At 53.3% G+C, this 21,096-nt stretch overlaps 2 protein-coding genes across 3 annotated transcripts in view; one reads left to right on the forward strand and one right to left on the reverse strand.

Moving 5' to 3' along the window:
• The window catches only part of PAFAH1B1 (platelet activating factor acetylhydrolase 1b regulatory subunit 1), a 34,806-nt gene extending 32,823 nt beyond the window's left edge, over nt 1-1,983 (forward strand). Inside the window, exon 11 of the mRNA XM_086475196.1 lies at nt 1,176-1,983. Coding sequence (XP_086331322.1) covers nt 1,176-1,249 — 74 coding nt within the window. The 3' untranslated portion in view covers nt 1,250-1,983. The remainder of the gene's footprint in view (nt 1-1,175) is intronic.
• A 5,229-nt stretch (nt 1,984-7,212) lies between these two features.
• Nucleotides 7,213-21,096, reverse strand: part of CLUH (CLUH binding protein of NUMT mRNA) — a 32,742-nt gene continuing 18,858 nt past the window's right edge. For both annotated transcript variants that reach the window (XM_086475105.1, XM_086475104.1), the window contains exons 14-26: nt 19,306-19,458; nt 18,597-18,659; nt 17,675-17,919; nt 16,816-16,900; nt 16,037-16,190; nt 15,555-15,694; nt 15,366-15,446; nt 14,602-14,727; nt 13,987-14,108; nt 12,483-12,576; nt 11,684-11,818; nt 10,360-10,433; nt 7,213-9,210 (exon numbers count right to left, since the gene is read on the reverse strand). In XM_086475105.1, coding sequence (XP_086331231.1) covers nt 9,042-9,210; nt 10,360-10,433; nt 11,684-11,818; nt 12,483-12,576; nt 13,987-14,108; nt 14,602-14,727; nt 15,366-15,446; nt 15,555-15,694; nt 16,037-16,190; nt 16,816-16,900; nt 17,675-17,919; nt 18,597-18,659; nt 19,306-19,458 — 1,641 coding nt within the window. In that variant the 3' untranslated portion in view covers nt 7,213-9,041. The remainder of the gene's footprint in view (nt 9,211-10,359; nt 10,434-11,683; nt 11,819-12,482; nt 12,577-13,986; nt 14,109-14,601; nt 14,728-15,365; nt 15,447-15,554; nt 15,695-16,036; nt 16,191-16,815; nt 16,901-17,674; nt 17,920-18,596; nt 18,660-19,305; nt 19,459-21,096) is intronic.

Consider the following 21,096-nt stretch of genomic DNA (forward strand, 5'->3'; position numbering starts at 1 on the left):
GCTGTGTGCATTTTAACCAAATAAGGACAGTATGAATTTCAAGTGTGCTGGATTTTTCCGCTTCTCTTGCCAGTGTTGCATGTTGGATAAAGACCTTAACTGCCAGGGTGGTGTGGAACCTGTCACCGCTGAGTGTGCAAGGATTTGGGGAGTGCTGTATTGCAAATGCTTGCCCAGGGGGAAAAAAAAAGGGGCGGGGGGGGTGGGGCGGTGTGTGGAGCAAAGCAAAATGGTTAGAAAGAAGTACACTTTGAATTCCTGGGCATTCCTGGTTGGTTTTACTGGGTCGTGGTAGACATTAGTTGCCCCTGCCCTGGCAAAACCAAAACAAACCAACCCCTCCCTGTTCGACACTGCTGGCTTTACTCTGGAGACTTCTCTCCTGGGTTTTTCTCCGTGTTCCCCCGGCAGTTTGTAGCCGCTTCAGTAAAGCTGCGCAAGTTAGGGTAGCAGTGACCCTGGAATTGGCACTGGGGCTTCCTGACGGAGCTTGCAGGTCTCGCCAAAGTGCGGGGTTTCTGACTTGACGCGTAAACAGTTGAGGACAGCGGGTCAGAACGGGGCGAAGGGTGGTTGGGAGCTGGAGAACGTGAAGCCGTTGGCGTGGAAGGAGCGGGCTGCTCCGGCTGGCAGACGGCTTTGCTGAGCCCTTGCTGCACAGTGAGGCTTTTTGGTTCCTCCTGGTCAAGCTTCCCAGTGCTGTCGTCCGACCCGGTCCAGCATTGGTTTGTATGTGTGCAGTAGTTTGGGCTCTCCTGAGCAGCAGTGCGGCTTTACGGTTCTTAAACACTGGCTCACAGCCTGTACTGTCTGCAGCAGGAGGAGAACGCCAATTTTGTCGACTTCTGGGTCTTGAATACCTCTTAGATAAAGACGTGAAGTTCAGTCCTCTGGTAGTACTCAAGGGTTTTACCAGTTTGAGGTGTTTTGGGCTCCTCTGTTACAACTTTATCTTGATTTCTTTACGGTGAAAGCTCCTTTATAGCTGAATTGAAAGTAGATTTCCATGCTTTACAAAATCATAGTATGAGGGAATTTGCCTTTGGAACGACAGACGTGATGAGCTTTGAAATTTAGTCGCTGAGAATTTTTTGAAAAAGTAATGACATCCAGTGAGCGTGGAAAATACCGAAGTTGTGGGTTTGTTCTTAACGTAAGCTTTTCTTTCCTCGCAGATTTCCACAAGACGGCACCGTATGTGGTTACTGGAAGTGTAGATCAAACAGTAAAAGTGTGGGAGTGCCGTTGATCGAATTCACATTTGACCCCTTTTTCCTCTGGATGCACTCAGATACCATGGTTACCCATTGAGCTCTGTTTAAATAAATATTGTCCTTTCATGTAAATTATTCTGGATGTAGATTGAGCTTATTAAATGTTACACACAAAGTATTCATGCATGGTGAATCCAAATTGTATACTGTAAATTTACATACGTTGTCTAGAAGTACCATAGGTTTAAGAACATGGGCTGGCATTGGTCACATCAGACCTGAGAAGGCAGAAGCTGGATAATTGAAATAGGGCACTTAACTGAATAGTTGACAGTGTCGTTCTATGTCGGATAATTATACCTGTTTTTCTTTCTGCTGTCTGTTGGTGCCTGAATTGGTGACCTCATTTGGGAAAAGTTTTGTAGGGCTCTTTCAGAAACGTGTATCTATGTAACATCACTTAAGTGTGCTTAATAAATCTTCTCTAAGAGTACTAGATAATAAGGCTGCAATTCAGAATCTTCTGAACCTTATATGTAATTAATGGAAAGTAATTAAACTCTGGAATATTTGTCATGAAACATTTGCCAAATCAACAGAATACACTTGTTTTGGCCTCCTATCACGCAAGGGGTGGTATATTTATATAACTAACTGTAAGCCGGAAATCAGACAACCAACCTTAGTAGCAGCTGATGTGATAAATGTATTTATTTTTTATTTGGTCATTCGATGGTTAAGCTGTGCTGTTAAACTAAGTTTAAATGGTTTTTTTGTTTGGGTTTTTTTTATGCTAGACGAACTTCCAGGAGGAGTTGTCCATCCCACTAGCACTTAGGGACCTGGTCTCTAGTAGAGCTTAATCTCCCCGAGGACTGCCACGGTACAGCTCGCTGTTGGCTTTCAGCGCGGCTCCTGGGGCACGGCAGGACCAGCGGCGCTTCCCTCGCTCGGTGCAGGAGGTTGGGGTGTACGAAGGTTTCTTGGTTTCTCTGGTGCCTCCTTGGATCCCTTTTGGCAGTGAGGTTGTCCCGACCTTGACAAGACGAGGTGGCTCGACTCAATCGCACTGTGGTTTGCGTGCTGAGACGTATCTTGGGGTGCAGCGTTGCAATGCTTTACAGCCAGCACTGCATGCCTTGAGAGTCAGGTTGTACTGGCAGGTACAGATCGATACAGGCTTCTAAAAGAAAAACAAAACGCCATCAAGGAAACAAAGTCCGTCTGTGGGAATGATGCTATCGAGTAAACGTTTAAACCCGAATCCCATCGGCAAACCTAGCCCAGCTCGGTTAGTAGTGCTTGTGTTGTTTGGTGTATACAATTTTTAATTTGCATATCCCTCAAGTTACATATTTTGCTCTGAAGTGATCGGAAATGCTACAAGTTAATATTTTAATCAGCATTTTTGTGACAAATTCCATTGTAGATAACTAAGAATTACAATACTTATCAAACTAACCAGGTCTTTTTAAAAATCCACTTTAAAATTTACGACATAATGAAGTACCAGTCTGATGTTTTAACAGGTGAAGTTGTGCTTTGTTTTATCCCTTTTGTTTAACGCGTGGCTTTTAAACCTGTCCCTTTTACCAAGGAGAGTCCTTGGCCCGCGCGGGTCGGCCGGAGGGCGCGCACCAACGCGGTGGCTCACGTCCTGCGGCCGCCCACAGAGGGATCCGTTCTTCCGCGGGGAGGAGGCGGACGTCAGCGCGGATCCTGGCGCGGGCCTGCCTCTGGGAGGGGGTGGAGGGAGCGGAGTTCTGACAGGGGTGTTTCGGAGCCAGTTGAAATTCAGGCTAATCTCTTAAATCCAGTGGTTTATGTACTTTTCAGTGTGTGTTTCGCAGTTAAGCATGCACGAATAAAGCATTTTTTCGTTTGTTAGCTGCTTGGACTGGAAAAATTTGCTGCTTTTTGTCCTGTTTGAGAATTCCAGATACACAAGTAGTGCATCTTCAAACTCCTCGGTGCATCTGCAGCTGTAAAGTAATAATCTGTTCAATTCCTGATAGGACCGATAAACTTTATTTAAGCATAAAGTAAACCACACTCGTGTACATAACTCGTAGCCATGACGAGAAATTAAAGGTACCTGTTCAGTGGAAGTTGTCTGCTGCATTTCCTCCCTGCAGCGAACAGCTCCTGCCAAGGACACGGGACTGACCAGTCACGGAAGCAGCGTTTGACTGCTGGGTGAAACCCTCCTGCGACGCAGTCGCGGCCGCCTCCTGTAACAAGCAGTGAACGATCTCAGGGATGGTCCCGGGCGGATCAAAAGCTAAAGCCCTGTGTAGACCCAGCAGTGAAAGCCGCGGCACCCAGGTGGGGGTGTGAGGGTTTCCTGCGGGGTCGCTCCGTCGCACTGCGCCGCGTTGAACCTGTCCCGCTGTGGCAGTGTCTCAGCTCATCCCGTGCCTTCCCTGTGACAGTGAGTACAACGGCGAGGTCGCTGGTTTGGATGACGACACAGATTTCTTGGGGGGTTTAGGAGGTTCACTGCTGCTCTCGCTCCCCTCGCTGAAACTGGCATCGCTTAAAAATAACCGTCTCTAGACGGCGATGCCAGATGGACCGCGCCGACCTGGTGGCGCGGGGGCAGCCCGACGTTGCGGTGCCGCCCTGGGGGAAGTGCCCAGGAAGCCGTAGATGCGTTCTGAAAAGTGCAGCGTTCGTTGTGGGTTAGGCGTGATCTGGAAGTTGATGTTTTAGAGCATCTTGCACTTTAGAAGATTTTAAAAAAAAAAAAACAAAAACAAAACCGTCCTGCTTTTGTGTGTGGTGTGACCAATGATGTGCCCGGGGCACGAGTGAAAAAGAAAACAAACCCTAGTTGCTAGCGAGTTGTCCCAGGGCTGTGGAGCACTGTAGTATTTCGAAAGCTTTGGCTATAGACTCACCGAGCCCAGTCCACTCACCCTGTCAGTACCCTGCTGCTCCTGTTCGCCGCCTCCTGTTTCACGTGAGCTGCCTGATGGCATCACTCTTAAATAGCTTTTGACTCGCCTGAAAGCTATTTAAAAGGAAAAGATTATACTTTGGTTTTGTAGACAGTGGTGGCTTGATAATCCTTTTAATGATCTGAATGTTAAAAATACTGAGTTGAGCGAAGGAGAAACGCACTTCGAAGGAGTTCCTTGCTGTCCAGCTGTACCTAAGTCCCGTGTACTTAAGGAAGTCGTACCGAGAATCTTCCAGCAAGAGCACGCCCGTCAGACGGCGGGGCTGCAGCGTTGGGAGCGGGGAAGGTTGAGTTGGATTTACAAGTCACGACTGGATTTAACTGGCCTTTTTATCTTTCCACTGTGTCATGTAAGTAGCTGCTTCCTTGTCCTACCTGTCCCTCAGGCTTCCCCCGGTTCGTTCGGAAGATAAGTTAGCAAAGCCTTCACCTCGTAGAGGCTCATCCTGGCGTTGGCATGAAGGCAAACGTGGGATTTTTTCATAAGAACGGTGTTAGAGGTTGCAATTGGAGAAAACGTTTCCCAGACTGTAGGAGTTAACTGAAGCTATTGACACAATTAAAAAAACAAAACAAAACAAAACAAAATCCGTACAAGAATGTATATAATACTGCTCTGTGTTTTACAGTAAGATTTGTTGCTCTCAGACTGTGTAAAACAAAATTTATTCATGTTTTCTGCATATTAAAAAAATCTTATTGTACCAATTGGTAAACTATTAAATGCATATAAAACTAGATGTGGTTTTGTTTCCTTGGATGCAAGAATTAAAACTATTTTGAAAAAAGCTACTGGTGTTTCACCCTTCGGATTTTGCTCCACACCTGCTTTTTTCTTCTCCCTGACTGCAGTGGCCATCGGGCTGCCCTGGGGGATCGCGGGGAGTTCTCGAGGCAGGCGGAGGCTGAGCTGGTCGATGGGGCCGAGGGCGATTTCATGAGCGGCTTTGTGGATGTTGGTGAGCGGGTTCTGAGGGGGCTGGGCCTGGGGGTCCTGCCTCTCCCCGGGCTCGGGGGGCTCCCTGGGGCCAGGCTCCAGCGCTGCCGCCCCGCAGCTGTGCGAGGGGCTGGGGCGGTCACTGGGGTCCGGCCCGGGACGGCTCGGGCCCAGGCTGGGGTCACCTCCCTCTGCTCCTCGGCCAGGCCGCGCTGTCCGGGGCTGCGCTGGGCTGGGCTGGGTGGTTTCCCTCGCCTTGAGCTCGACAGCAGCGCGGTCAGAGCCGTCTGTGGCCGTTCCGTCAGGCGGTGCCGCTGGAGCTGTTGAGGCCGATCTGCTCCCGGGGAACCCTCCGCGGGGCTCGGCCTGGGGGCATCTGTCCTGCTGCCCGGGGCACGGGGTCCTGTGCAGGTGGAGGGGGCGCCTGGGAAGCTGCGGCACGGGGCGGTTCTTGGCAGCTTTGGTTTCATATTGGTGCCTTTCCGTTTGTCTGGCTGTAGTTTGGTTGGTTTTTTTCCCTGTGCTGGGGCCCGGTTTGTCTTGAGCGCTGCCCAGGAACAGGTCAGTGAACTGAGGTGGGAGCGAGCGTTTCTGTGGTGGTGGGAGCGCAGGACGTGACCGTGACCGTGGTGGGGGAGAAGGGACAAAGCTCCTGCCAGCCCTGTTCTGGGAGGGGGCTGTGCACAGCACGGCTTGGTGGCGGGAGCAGGCCAGGGACAGGCTTTTGGGGGAGACTGCCTGTCATTTGGGAGAAACAACAGAATTTCACGCCCTGCTAAGGTGGGTCAGGCGTCCTGGCTGAGGCGAGGGGGTGTCCCCAGGGTTCGGTCCAGAGACAGAATTGGGGTGCAGGTGTGGAAGGAAAGCCCCTGCACACTTGCAGGCCCGGTAAGCTGATTGAAAGGGCAGGAGGGGATATTGTAACGTGGGTGGCCAAGAGCAATCTGGGCAATTGAAGGATCTCATTTTCCCCTTCAACTCGGGGACTGGCTTATGCAGCAAGCGCCTTGCTGAAAGCGGCTTTACACTGGGCCTGTCCTCCACCAGTTGTTTCCAGTGCGGTAGAGCAGCGATGGGCATTAAAACATTTTTCAGCAGCCAGGGCTGCCCGTGAAAAGAGAGGACACATCTAGGAAGTCTGGCCAAGGGCGGGAGCCAGTAGGTGCAGCTGAGCAGGGGGGGGTTTCACTGGTGACTTCTGGAAAGGAAGCGGCAGCGGCGGTGGGGTGTGGCAGGCCTGATGTCGTTAAGTAAGTGCTGGAAGTCCCTGTCTGGAGAGCAAGGAGGAGGAAAGGAGCGTGTTGATTTCCGTGTGCCCTCTTCAGGCTTGCTGCTGCTGCTGCTTTTACCCTTTCTCTGAAGGAATTCCACTTTGCTGCGGTTACTGCTCTCAGCTGTACACAGGGGGCAAGTCCTGGCTGAGCCGGACCTGGACAGGGCAGAGGTGGGGAAAGCTGGATGGTGTGTAGGTGCCCGATGGGGGAGCAGAGCTGGCCTCGCAGGGGGGGGGTGTTGTTCTGGGGCCGGGGGAGCTAGGTTCAGGTTCCTGAGCGCCCACCCACCTCCTGACCTGGCCCATCCTCGGCCCCGGTTTGTGTCAGCCCTTCTACCTTCGGTTTTGGTTAAGAACTTGTGAACCAGGTGCCTGAGAGCACCCAAACCCCAAATGCCGCGTTGATAATGCAGTTATTGACGGTATTTGAGCTGCTGCACTGTGTAGCCTTACTAGGTGGGGTTTGCAGCCTTCAGCTTCACATTATCATTTCCAAAAAACCCAGGGAGCCCCTGCCCCCCCCCCCCCCCCCCCGAGCAAGAGGGAGAAGTCGCTCCTCTCACTTGAGGCAGAAGTGACGCGGGAGCAGCAAATGTTCCTGCTTCGCTGGTCATGACTCTAGTCCTAGTTTTGTTACGGATCCTGTGGAGTCGATCCCTTTGTCCACAGGGATACCGTGGCAGAGAAGGGGTCACAGAGCCGGGGCAGGGGAGACCTGCACGAGCTTGTGAACGGGGTGGCACTGAAATGCTCCAGTGACCACAGCACCTTCCAAAATGGCATCCAGCGCCAAACTGGGAAGAAACCAAGGAACAGAATACCTACAACAGTTTAAAAAGCTTTTAATGGACTGAAAGACACTAGGAAAAGAAAAATCTTGTAGGAAAGATGCACTGTAGTCATTTATTGATTGCTTTCCAGGAAATTCAGAAGTTTTCTAATAGGAGCAAGTTCTTTTGCAGTAAAGACTCCTCCTGCTTTGTCGCCTCTTAACAACTCGGAGGCTGCTCCCCTCCTTCCCTGCCCCCCACCCGGAGTTACAAACACCTGCACCGCGTACAGGAACCAAGGTACAGAGCACGGGGACAGCACTTGTTCTCAGAAGGTCGGTAAAAGCAGCAACGCAAATCAGCCCAGGGCACTATCCGTGACAGACAACACGAGGGGAGGGGAGGGGTGGGGGGCTCCTTTCCCAGCACAGGGGCCGTGCACTAGCGATCGGGCGTTCTACAGCCTGACCCGGGTGGAGAAAAGGACATTCAGCTCTGTCGGCAGGCCCTGGCCCGCAGCGGCCACGTCTGGCCTGCGTTGGGACCGGCGCGGCCAGGGGAGCACCCGCGGGTCGCTGCCAACCCGCACGGGACGTGGGTGTGGCGAGGAGGGGACGGGAGGATTTTGGTGGCATCTGCCCTTTCAGCAACGTCCATCGCCAGCAATGGAAGCTCCCCTGGCCCCAATCTCAAAACCAGGGTGCGCACCCGGGAGTTGAGGTATTGGCCACGGGTTTCAGTGCTGGGGGGACGTCAGGTCGTATTTAAGCCCCAGCCCCAAAGCCTGGTAATTTCAGGTTGTGGGAAACAAACGATTCCCACTGGGTCCAGCGTGCCCGCGGGGCTGAAGGCCCGCAGCTCTGGGGTAGAGTTGCTGTTGCCAGTGAGACTAAGTCCCTGTTCCTGACTTTTCCTCCCCTCTCTCCCCCCCCCACCCCCAGTAGGGCCACAATTTCTCGCTCACTCAAGCTCAGGCCTCAGTCGACGCCGTTACCAGTCTCTCCTAGGCACTGGGGTTCCCATTGCAAGGGAAGTTTGTGCGCTTTTTTTAAGCATCAAGCCCTCACTCTTTGGATACAGTATCCCAAGTTACTCAGCTGCAAGCGGAGCAGAGGTGGAACTGTGAGTATCATCTCATATATATATATATATATCTCTATCTCTCTCTCTATCTATATCTTTACTTTGAAAATTAGAATGTGAATGTTACAAAACCCCACTGAATTGCCAAACTGCCAACCAAAGTAGAAAAAAAATGGTTAAAGGAATCCAATGGCTATATCCTGATGTAGAAAATGCTGTACATTCCCCCACTTACACACACACGGTACAGGCTTCAGTCATCGGAGCGATACAAATATGGCTGCTTAGTTTTCCTTAGCACAAACTGGGAGAGTTACTGGGGGGAAAAGAAATCTTTTGGCTTGGAATCCACGTTTTACAAGAATGCTGAGCAGTGGATGGGGCTGGTTTTGTACTGGTTTAGCAAAGCAGTGTCCTTAGTCAACATAAAAATGACCTGAGAAATGTTACATACCTCCAACAGTTCATCTGGAATTCCTATGTACACAGTAGAAACGACCGGCGAGACACGCACGCACACGACACGGACACACGGGCGCAGGCACGACGCCTCGGGCTGCGCTCACTAGGATGGGCCTTTTGTTCGCTGCTGCATCCTGGCCACCTTCCCCTCCGCGGGGCAGACACGCTCAGTCAGACAGATTACATTTCTCAGATTAGTTCTTTGCATTGTGTATTAATTGTACCAGTGCAATAACATTGTCAAAAAAGGAGGAGCTGCTCCAGGGGAGTCCGAGACCCTGGGTCAGATCAGAAAAGGGTGGTTTAACTTTTTTTTTTTTTTTTTTAAGCGAGGTACACATTAAGCAGAGCTCTGTGTTAAGGGGATCTCAGCAGAAGGCATGCTTGGCTCAGCCTCCTTCTCCTCCACAGCTTTGTCCTCTGGTTCCAGCTGTCCGCCACTCTTTATGCTTTCTTGGAGTTGCTGGCGTCGCTGCACCTCTGCTTTAAGGTTCTCCAAGTCTTTTTGGCTGAAGGGGAAAGCAGGGAGGGTAGCAAAGATTAGACCAGCTTTAGGAAGGGTGTGAAGCGCAGGGAGAGGGTAGTGCTCAATCAAACGGGGATGCTCCTGGCGCTGGCCCGCTCCCTGCCAGGCCCCGGGGCTCAGCAGCACCCGAGCGAGGCAAGGCGCTCGGTTTGCCATTGGGGTCCGACCCCAGGACGTGACCCGTCAGTGGCCCCGCAGGGCAGAGGCGGTGCCCTTCACCTTGTCGAGGCCTAGGCAGCCTCCAGCTGCTGCTGGTGAGTTTTTACCGTCAGTGACCATTTAGATCATGAGAAGAATGCGGGCCCAGGTCAGCTCATCTTTTCCCAGCCCCCCATCACATTCTCAGCTAACAGTAAGAGACAATTTAGAGTTAGTGAAAAAAAAAATAATTTTTAAGGATACTGCTGTCTAGAGTGGTCTTAAAGATGACGATGATGAGAATCAGGGCTGGTGTTGTGATCTCGGCTACTGGTCTTTGTGGAGCTGGGGAAGGAACACCTCCAGGGTGCACTTAAAGCAACCACCCTGCTGAGCAGCCGTGGCTGTGGAAACGCCCCACACTGCTCCCTTCCTCTCTTCTGGGCCGAGACCACTGATGTGCTTCAACTGCTTCCCTCTGCAAGCGGAGCTAAACCAAAGAGTCCCTTTGCCGCTGGGGTGACCAGGGGAAAGGGCGGCTCCTGGCCGCTTGCAGAGCGACCCACGGGGCAAGTCACCCCAGCGGCCTTGCCCGCTGCTGCGCCAGCGCTCCAGGACGTTTGTCCCGTTGCCTTTGCCCTCACGGAGCCGCCCGGGGTTCGTGAGGTCACACTGCTGCTGCAAGGCCAAGGTTACGGTTTCGAAAGGGACCGCTTTTTTAGGGGCCCTGAGGGTTGCCCAGGGATCCCAGAGAGCGTCCCTTCGTGGGTGCTCGGGAGTGCCTTTGGGGGCCCCAGCACCTCCAAAAGCAGTTTTTGATGCAGAAGTGACAGTTTCTGCCGTCATTTGCCTGGTGCAGCCTGAAGAGAAGAGGTACCCGAGATCACTGGGGGTCAGCGACAAAGGGATTTGGTTTATGCTGCCTCAGGAACAAAGACAGTACAAAAGCACCACTCGATTTCTAAAGGCACAACACCCAGAGGTCTCACTCTACCTTAGTGGAATGAAGAGAATTCCATTGATAATGTTGAGCTGCTCCAGGACACTGGCCATGCTGGGAGCTGTGAACTGCAGCGTCAGAGAAAAAGACATTTTAGAAGTCAAAACCCAGACAGAAGAACCCGGAGCTCCTAAGCGAGTCCAGACACTGTTTACCGACAGCTTACAAAAACCTAGCTCCACAGGACGTGCTAGGAGCTGGAAGGTGGCATCACTTATTTTTTCTACCTCTTTATACCCCTAAGTTGAAAAGCAGCACCCAGAGGTCCCCAGCCAGCCACTGTGGGCAACCTCCCCCCAAGCTCTGCAGGACTCCAGTTCCTGCAGCGTAGATGTCAGTTCAAAATGTGTTGGGTTTATTTTTTTTTTTCCTCCCTCAGGTGTTCTAACAAGGGTAAAATCTTTTATGCCTCTTTTATGGGTTTGAGCCTCTTAGCTGGACACTATTTCCTGGACTCGATCATTTACTGGATTCGAGGTCCTCAGGCTCAAGTTACTCCGCCACAAACTCCTCAGGACTCGGTTCTTCCAGGGAGAAGAAAACCCGGCAGCTCCCACAGAGCGCTGCCCTGCTCTGCCCTCTCTACCGGGAGGGAGTCTCTGCGGCTGGAAGCCTCTTCCCCAACGCGCCGGCTCGCGGTCCTCTGGCAGCCACCGGTGCGCAGCGGGGCCGGGAGGGCGCCCCTCGCCCAAGGGCCTGCGTACTCCCCTCGACACGCCGTGGCCGGGCTGGGCGCTCTGCCAGCAGCACCGGCAGGTGAGAGCAGCTGGGTTTGGCCCAAGAGGGCCCAGGGCTCTGCCCCGGGCAAGGCAAGGCAGGCCCCCCCACGCTCCGCTAGCTGTCCAGCCTCCCCACGCCACAAAATCCTTGGAAGGAGAACAAAGCACCTGGTGGGAGACGACAGCGTTTCGAGGATGAGGAAACTGAAGTGCTTTTGGATTGAGCAACCTGCCTCCAGCCAGTGAGTCAGCAGCGGGGCAGGTCCGTGCGTAGGCGTCCCAGGCTCCCACGCTGCGAGCTGCCTGGCCTGTCCTCGCCCCGCTCCCCGGGGTGCCCTGCGACGCAGCCCGCTGCGCCCAATGTCTGAGCTCGGGAGCAAGAGCCCAGGACCTCGGTTCGGAGCGGAGGGGCCAACGCTCAGTCCGCAGCGGCGGCTCTCTGCTGCGCCTGAGCCTCTGCCTGTGCAGGGAGCTCCTGCCCGTGAAGGGCCTGCGGCTGCCACCGCCATCCCCACCTCCCTGCGTCCGCTCCCGTGTCCTGCAGGAGCGGCTGAACACAAACCTCCGCCTTCGCGGCCAGTGCTCTCCCTTGCCCTTACCTTGAGGGGCATGATGTTGGCGTTGGAGCCGTTCTTGTAAATCTCGTTCATTGTGCGTTGAAGAGCGACTGCTTGCTGAGTCAGGTATTTCAAGTACTCGGAGCTCTCTTTGGTCTTTTCATGGTGTTCTCCAAGCTAATGACAGAAGGGGAAGGAAAGAAAAGAGAGAACGCACGTCACGAATCAGTCGGGACCCAGCCCAGGGTGCGCTCCTAGTCCCTGCTGCTCAGAACTGGGTTCCACCTGCCTTGGCACTCAAAAAACAAACAAACAATTCCTCTAGGAGCCTCATTATCAACATGACACATTCCCATCAAGCAGGAGCACGTCTGCAGGGCGAGCGGCTGTCCCTCCACCAGGCTGTGCTTCCAGCCAGTGAGAGGGTGCCGAATCACCGCGTACGACCGCAGACGTGTCCGGACGGAGCCCGGGCTGAGGCAGGAGTTTCACTGTGCATCAGCCAGGGCTGCGAGCGGCAGAAGGCGCTGCCCACGGAGCAGCTCAGCCACCACCGAGTTTGGTTCTGGTATTCGAGACAGCGGCGCAAGAGGGGAAAGGAGCGGCTCTCGCGGCGCCCTGCCAGAGCGCGGGGCCGTGCCACCGACAGAAGCTTCTGTCCAGCCACAGGGGTACAGCAAGGACAAACTCACGGGAAGTCTGTTTTGCCACAGAAGTGGACAATCAGTTGTACAGGGCAGCAGCTCTGCCCCATCCCTACAGAGAAGATTCCCTGGCGCCTGCTCAGAGCCACCCCGAGTCCTGGCGGGAAAGCGGTGTGACCCGAATCACCGCCCCTTACCTGGTTTTTGTAGATGGTGTAGCCTTCCTTCTCGTGCTGCAGAGCCGACCGGAATTCTGCTTTGCTCTCGTACACTCGGGCTACCAAGTGGTGGCTGAGGGAAGGAACAGGGTTTAGAGGTACCGCCACGAGGAAGGACATTTCTGCGCGACAGCGAGAATGACGTTAGTACGGCCACGTTTAGGCGAGAAGCCTCAATACCAGGGTCAAAGGAGGCAGATGCTGGACTCTGAGTGCAGGGACCTGGGAGGTACTTCCCCCCACCCCGTTTGGGTTAATACACTGCGCTGATCTGGGTGGGAGTTCTGCCGAAATGCTGAGATGTCACCTACAGAATTGAGACTGAACTGGGGATTTTTTTTTTCTCCTGCACCCCAGAAAGCTGAAGGCCACCGCAGCGAAGGCAGCACATCCCCGGGAACATCTCGGGGCTCGCTTTGTTCACTGGAGGAGGAGGAAGCAGCCGTAAGCCCTTACCCTTCAAAAAGGGTCTTATTGTTTCTTCGAAAGCAAATAAGTGAATTACTTCATTATGCACAGCCAAAAGCAAAAAAATCTTCTGGCACAGAAACAACCAGCAGAACAGTGGCAGAGCCGGGCCCCACGTCACCTGGGCTCTCAGCTGGGAGAGCCGACTCGGCCGGGGCTTTGCTTCCTTAGTGTTTCTGGAAGGGAAAAAATGATTTCGGGGTTTGGCAGTGTCACTCTGGGGGAGGCGATGAATCTCATCAAGCATCCCCGTGCTACTAAGGGAAGGCAAGATGCTTTCTCCAGAATGCATATCCATCAACTGCTGGAAAACAAATCAGACTCTTGTGGGTGCTTAATAAGATTTATTTTCACCCTGACGAAGAACAGATGGGTTGCAATGTGGTAGTAGTAATTAGGAGTGGGCCACTGCTTGGTTGATAGCCAGCCAGCTCTGCATTCAAGGACAGCGCAGGCAGCAGTGAGGAGAGGTGGGTATTTAGAGCAGATCCAAAAGGTGCCGACCCCTCATAGCTCCCTTGGAAACACAAGGAAGCTGCTCAGTATTTTATCCAAATACAAGGCTTTATGGTGAAGGACAAAAGCAAATTATATGCTGCTCAAAGACAGCTCCCTGAGGGCTGAAACAATTAAACACGGGTGTTTACGTATCGTCCCACTCTCCCAGTATAATTACAGTAGCCGTGCTCTCCAACCTTCGCTTGCCACAGGGGTTTTCCTACCGAGTCCACAGAACCAGGGTCATCCTGGCAGATTTTTGGGGCAACCAGCATCCCAGCTGATCCCACAATTAGCTACAAGAACAAGGGATCTCGGTCTTTCAGGACAACAAACTTGGATGCTGCACCGTGACCTTGACTGGCGCAGCCCAGCAGCCCCAAGGAGCCGGAATCGCTGATCCGGCGGGGTGCAGCTGGACACGGCCCGATCGGAGCCCTCCCGCAGGAGCGCACGTGAACGTGCTCGCTCTCTTCTACAGCGCAGCGGCCCAGCCCGGCACCCCGCCCTGCCTCACCTCAGTGCAACCTTCAGCGACTTGGAGCCGTGATACTTGGAGCTGATGGCCAGCGCGTTCTCCAGGAACCGGAGGGACAGGTCGTACTCCATAACCCCGTGGAGCACCAAGCCAATGTTGTTCTGCCCAGGGAAGTCACGGACATTCAGAAAGGCAACTTCAGGCTCGTAAATACCAAGACCACCCAGGTGCCTCGCTGGGGGAGAGGCCGCAGCAGGCGCAGGTCCCCAGCGGACAGCCCCACGGCACGTGGCAGGAGCCCATCCTCCCCCTGGGGAGCTCAGTCCGAACAAGCCGGAGAGCAGAGATGAGGAACTCTCTCCGTTTCACGCAAGGGCAACAAGAGCAGAATAAATGAAGGAATTTGCCCAAGGATTACAGGCGCTTGAACCCACGTCTCCAGTGTCCCAGGGCAGAGCTCTGGTCACGGAAGGCTGACCTTCCCAGCGAAAGAGTCAACCCCCTTTTTTCCCTTCTAATGGCACCAACTGGTAATAACCCAGGGAGGAACAAGCAGTGCCTGAACGTTTGTTTTAAACAGCAGCACTCTGGGCATTTAAGGGCCAAGAGCTTTCTTGGACATTAGAAAGCTGAAGAGTCTAGAAGATTACTTACATCCAAGAGTGCCATTTCTGGGTGATCCTCCCCAAAGACCAGCAGCATGAGGTAGCGTGCACGGTACAGTAGGTTCAGCGCGGTCGAGAGCTGGCTGTTTGCGAAGCAGTACAAAGCAAGGTGCATCTGCAGCAAAAGAAGCGACCCAGCATTAGCGGTTTTTATCTACCACCTTGTAAAGCAAACTGATCTCTCCTTTTCATTCCTTTCCTCAGCTGCACGCCAACAAAAAGGTGTTCTTTTATGGTTCAAAAGCATTTCAACCACTCAGAAGGGTCCAAGTCTGGTGGCTGATTCACAGCTCCACCGAGGTAGCACGGGACACACAGTACTGCGGAAGCCGAAGTGTTTCATTTCAGTTCCTCTTACGCACGTCAAGAAATAATCCAAAATTGACCCCTCTATATATGATATTCTGATTGCACTTTTGGGGGGATTCTTTCTCTTCCTTTGTCTTTGACATAAGCCCAGGGCAAAAGGCAGCAGAACTAATGAATATAAACAAACGTTCAGCAGACAAAACCCCAACATCCTAAACTGAGTAGCAGGAAGGCTGACCATGCCAGCTGCTTGCAACGCAAACACTCGGTACTCGGTCTGCAAAATCCTAAGATGCAAAACTTAGGAAAGGGGAGGGTTCTGGGAAGAACACTGCAGAAGGAGGGAGAACTGCAACTGTTTTCTAGATGCAGACTCAAATTGAGGCTCACAGACTCCAGGTGGACACACGAGGCGCTGCTTCTCCCCCAGCAGCCCGTACTCACGTATTCTTGAATCGTGTTGGGATGTTCAATACCCAGGACCCTCTCGCTCATTAGCACCGCTTTCTGCTGATTGCTTAAGGCCTGAACAGAACAGGAGACCCAAGAGCAAGTCACACAGTGCCGTGCACTTGAGCAAGCACGGGGAAAGAATGAGGGGAGTAAACAGACGCTATCCAAGCCCTTGCTTACCTCTGAATAATCCCCCATGATGTAGTTGAGACGAGCTAGCAGCCTCAGGCAGGCACAGATTTCGACATGCATAGCACCATACACATTGTTGAACAAGTTTAAGGCTTCATTGATGAGCTCGCAGCCCTCCTTCAAGAAACCTGAAAGAAGTCACGTTCGTACGCGTATGGAGGTGGAACGCCCCCCGGCACTCCTGGTGCCCACGGAGGGGAACGAGCGGCGGGACGGGCAGCAGCAGGGCACTGCCCTGCCTAAGGACCGAAAGCTCGGGGAAGGAAATCGCTGCCCCGCCTCCACCCTCGTTCCCCGTTGGTAACTCTACAGCGGGCGTGGGTTTCGGATGGTCTTGGAGACCCCGATTCTCTACCACAGCGGGGTGGCTGGGGGCGTGCTGGTGGAGGGCAGCGGGCCGTGCCACACATACCCTGCTCTCCCCTTGACCAGCAGTTGCCTCGAGAGGCAGAGGCACGTTGGGTCTGTACCTTGCTGAACCTTTGCTTGCCCGCTCTGGAAGAAGTGGAAAGCATCTGAGGCTTTGGGGTTTACGTGCTTCACTACAGGGAAGATGTTGAGAATATCCTCTTCTGTGAAGGTGGGCTTGTGCCTGTTGTCGAAGTTGTACTCTTTCAGCAGTATCTGGGGGACCGAAAAGACGGGAGGTCACAGTCACCACTTTCACAGGGACTCGGCAAGAGAAGAGGGGCAGATGAGCCTTGAATTCTGCACGTGGCTTCCCACTCGAAACGTCTCCTGTATCACCACCTGGGGACAGAGCCTTGAGAGGCCGTCGCGTGTAGGGCGCACCACCACGTGCGCGTGCCGAGACCGCACCGCAGTGCCACTGCTGGAGCCCCAACAAGGGAACCCACCCAGCCAAGCTCCCGCACCCCGCAGAGGGGTGAGAAGGCAGTGCTGTGGGGAAGGAACCCCCGTTCTTCACGCAAGGACAACCCCAAAGCCCTGCTCTGCTCAGACAAAGAGCTGCTCCTCTTTGGAAGGGGAGCGCGCGTGTCCATCAGCTTCAGACGCGCGTTTGGTTTGTCAGGCAGAGCCAGCTACAGGAACGGTGTCCAGGTTGGCTAATCCAGGGACCTGGACTAGAAATCTCTCTCCGTGTATTCCACCACTAACACCACGAAGGCCTTTGGGGGCTCGCGCTGCCTATCTGACAGGCTGTCCCCTGCAAAGCAGTTCGCACTTACTTCTTGTTTCTCAGTACAGAACATGGTGGGGAAGGGAGGGAAGAGAACGTGGATCTTACTTGGACTCCAGTTTTGAGGGAGATTTCACGCAGCAGGGTGATTTTCTGTAGATTATACACTTCAGCTGCTTGGTCAGCATTCTCACTGCAAAAAGCACACACAAGCTTCAGCTCTCAGGTAAGTTCCTGCTCAAGGACATCCCTCCGCTGCGGAGTCCCTGAGGCCCAGGTCCCTGCACAGCCGGGCGCTAACTGAAACCACTGACTAACGTCGCAGCGGTTGTAACGATCTGTTCCAGCTCAGAGATGCCCAACTGAAATCCTGTGCGTGTTCTCTCTCTTCAAAGCTCGCTGCAGAGTTGAGGCGAGAGCTGGATGCCTCCAGCTCTTGGTAAGGAGTGAGCTGTCCCTGACGTGAAGGGATGGTCACTGGTCTAGCCAACTAGTCATGGTTTTTCTCTTGGGCCACTTTGCTTGAGGTTCCAGTTCAACACTCACGATCTGCACCCTCCAGCAGCCTTATTCACCACCTCTTTTTCACATACAGGAGAAGCTGTCCTTGTTTTTGGAACACAAGCTCCCTTCAGCCTAGATCATAGTCTATATAGACAAGTATCTTTTTACTACACTCCTTCAGCTTCTTGCCTTCTGCTCCCCTCTGCCCCACTAAGGAGAGCCTTCCCTTCCTCCTCTGCCTTTGCCTCACAGGTTTCGCCCCATTCCCAATTTCAGTTACACTTCCCCCTGCAGCTCCCTGCCTGGCTTCTTTCCATAATCAGCCTGTAAGACTCCCTCAAGAGTACAAGTTTATAATCAAACAGACAACAAGTCACAAAGGCAGGTCCTATGAAAGAACAGCAAGAGCCACAGACACTTGGTGAGAGCCCGGGCACAAGCGAGGGTAATTTGCTCTGCTTACCATTCAAGGCTAAAATCGAAGTAGTTCTTTGCTTCTGAACAAATATTCTTCCAAAGCTCCTGCGGGGTCATGCTGGCCCATGCAGTGTTATCAGCATTTCCAAGGTTCCTGTTTTTCCTTTTCTTATTCTTTTTCTTGGAGACCAGCTCATCAGCTGGAAGATGGGCAATGGGGTTTGGAAAGGAGCTTAGGAAGCAATTGAGGAAGTGGCTGATGGCTGCTGATAAACCCGACAGCTCCACGCCCTGCAGCGAGACACCAAAATCAGTCGTGGAAGCGCCCCGCCATCACACCGGCAGTGCTCTGACCCCGAGCCGCACACAGATCCAGTCCTACCGGGAACAGGGAACTCTTCCAGGAGAGGAAGGCACTATTTGCAAGTGGAACTAGCACAGACAGAATTATGTAGATACAAGAGATAATGCATAAGTACACACACAAATGCATAGTTCCATTTGGGGCTGCTACCTGGGACAGAGAAACCAGAGAGCGTAAAGACGACCTGACGCTGGAACAAAGCCAGGTGTATCGCTATGCTGTGCACAGGCAGGGCCGAGGCTGCACCAGTGTTCATGCATTTAAAAAGCTTCTTAGAAGGGCAAAAGTAACACTGTTTAAGGGGAAAAGGTATTACAAGGAAAACAAGCTGCGATTTCACTTTTAAAAGCGTTCACCATAATGAGTGAGGATCTGGGGAAGAAAAGCATGAATGATTACTCTCTGGGAAAGCCATCTTCAAGTGGGAACTTGTTTTCCCTTGCGCACAGGCCTGTACCTAGTTTAGCACTAATGAGATTGTACTTCCCGTTGCTAAGCAACCCCCGCGACCTGCCTAACGAGCAGCGACGGAACGGCGCTCTGCTCGTGGGGAAGAGTCATTAGAGAGGACACGGGAGGCAAGAGGTCAGGCTGCGGGTCATACCTGGAGGTACGTCTTGAAGATGTGTTTAGCCGATCGAGTGATCAATTCGCTGATTCCTATTTTCTGCCCAAAGGAATAAAGAACAGGCCAAGAGTCAGTAACAAGGGAAACACACGCTGCTTTTGAAGGGGCTCGTATCGAGATCTGCACGAGACTGCCCCAGCCTCTCCCCTGCAGAGCAGAGCTGTTCTGCATTTGACAGCACTCCTGGAGCTGGGGAAGAGCCCCCTGCATCCCCCGCCCGGTGACCGCAAGCCACCCGTGCGGCACAGCCCAGCGCTAACGGAGCTACCGCAGGCACCAGCCCGGCACGTGCTCACGGGCGGCTGCGCTCACAGCACTGTCCTGTTTGATCCAAAGCTCTGATGGATTTTAGAGGCTTAAAAAAAAAAAAAAAAAGCCAAAATGCACGGCTTAAAACCCACCTGCGTTACCTGCTGTTACACTTGGGAATCCCTGGAGCACTTCTCTATCCCCAAGGACAGGCAAACCCCCCAACATTATGAAAGCCACAAAGGATTTGGGAGCAGAACTCCCCACCCACCACTCACAGGTCCTTCTCCCTCCTCCTCTATTTTTGAAGCTGTTTATTTTTATTTTTTTTTTATTTTTTTTTTTTTACACAGAGAAAACAATTGGCCAAGTTGGAATCTATACAGGGCAAATTGGTGGTTTTAACCGACAGCCCGAAATTAAGCCTGCTGCTTACAAAAATGTGATCCAGCTGAGCTCGGCCAGGGGTCTTGGTGATGAAGTTGATCACTTTGCCTAGGTAACGCATGTTGATGCCCCTCTGGTGCATGGCCTCTGCTAAGGTGGCCCCATCCATCGGGAGCACTGTGTGATCCAGGCAGTCTTTGACCTGCAGGGTATATACAAACTTCAGTTACCGAAAGCAGACATGAAGTAAAGAATTTCAGTTTTAAAAAAAAAATTATCTGACTGGGGAGGGAAAAAGGCGTTGCCTGACAGAGAAGGCAATTTCCAAGGATGACATTTAAGTTACAAGCACAGCAAGAACTGGCAAGTATCGAGCACTGATCAGCCAGAGCCAGGGCTGCCAGGTGCTCCCTGCCTCCAGCCGTAGGTTCCACAGCCAGCAAAGTGGATAAATCCAGCCTGGAGAGACTCCTCAGGAGCTCGTGCAGCTGGTTAGTGCCTCCTCTGCTCCGCTCTGGGGCAGGATGGCTGCTCTGGGACCCGGCACAGAGGAAACCCCGAGCGGCCACGGCCTCGAGCCCCCGGCACAGCAGCGGGGCCGCAAGCAGGAGCCAGCAGCAGGAGGGAGAACTGCACCTCCAGCGCTAAGGGGAGGGCAACCCCCCCAGCGCTGCGAGGGCGCGGGGCAGGACCACTGCTCCCCAGCGGCCGGCCCCACACACCTCTGCTACCTGCGAAGGCAGAGAGACCCCGAGGCAAGGCTCTCCTGGGGGGCACAGTGCTGTAACCCCAGAGACCACCACGCCACAGGGGCAGGGGAATGCCTGCAGCGGACAGCCCCGTTTGTGCACGCTCCTTGCGCTCGCACCGCCAGGTCTCAGTGGAGAACGACCAGCACTACGTGCTCCCAGTAAGCACCAGCAACTGAGGTGCGGAGGGATCAACTGTCGTAGTAAACCAGCTCAGGCTTCATCCAGTCCCTGGGGCGAAACGAGCGGAGGCAAAGGCCCCGTGGAGCAGCGCAGAGCCGTGTAACCAAGCGCTGAGGAGCCCAAGGAGACGGCGACGGCGGCCGGCGCAGCTCAGCGCACGGCTTCCACCGGTTTGCCCGAGGCCACACAGGGACTCAGCAGCAGAGCAGGGACTCGGAGGATTCCTGCGGCTCAGGCACTGAGAACCGCTTTCCCTTTGGCACGGCTTATTTAACTAACGCTTGGGGAACGAGCGGGCTCACCCTTCTTTACGGGCCTCACAGTCACCAACTAAAAACCATTTCCAATTAAAAGGCTACAGGGAGTTGTGCACGCTCAGCTGATAAGGTGAAATGGCAGTGGCGTCTGAAGTTGTGTTGCAGTGCTGATAAAGAGTCGCTTAATTCACGTCATGGAGTGACACCAGTTACTCTCCGATACGCGGCGTACGGAGGACTGCCTGCTTACAGCAGCTGGCCTGGGACTTGCCCTCACACATGCTTGTGCAGCGTTCTGGGTTTATATCCTAACGCATCAACTGTCTTGTAAAACTACAGTCACCAAGCCCGTTCCCGATTTGCTCCCCCTCCTTTTTTATTCAAAGGCTGAATAGTTGGTCTTAAAGGTTATGCTGACCACAAAACTAGTGGATTTAGAGTTCAGAAAAAACCTTCCAGCAAGGAAAATCTGCTCCTACCTAAGACCAACAACTCCCCAACCTCTTGGAGATCATCCGTTCTACCCTCCTAGTCACACGCCTGCTGTAATGTACGCATCGGAGTCAATTTAGAGAGCGCCTTGAGAAGGGAAAGGCTGGTATTTCTTATCTATCCAGCTGCATGGGTAAGCATCCAAAATGCTTAACACAG

Source organism: Leptosomus discolor, chromosome 18, assembly GCF_034619465.1.
Source record: "Leptosomus discolor isolate bLepDis1 chromosome 18, bLepDis1.hap2, whole genome shotgun sequence".
Taxonomy (NCBI): domain Eukaryota; kingdom Metazoa; phylum Chordata; class Aves; order Leptosomiformes; family Leptosomidae; genus Leptosomus; species Leptosomus discolor.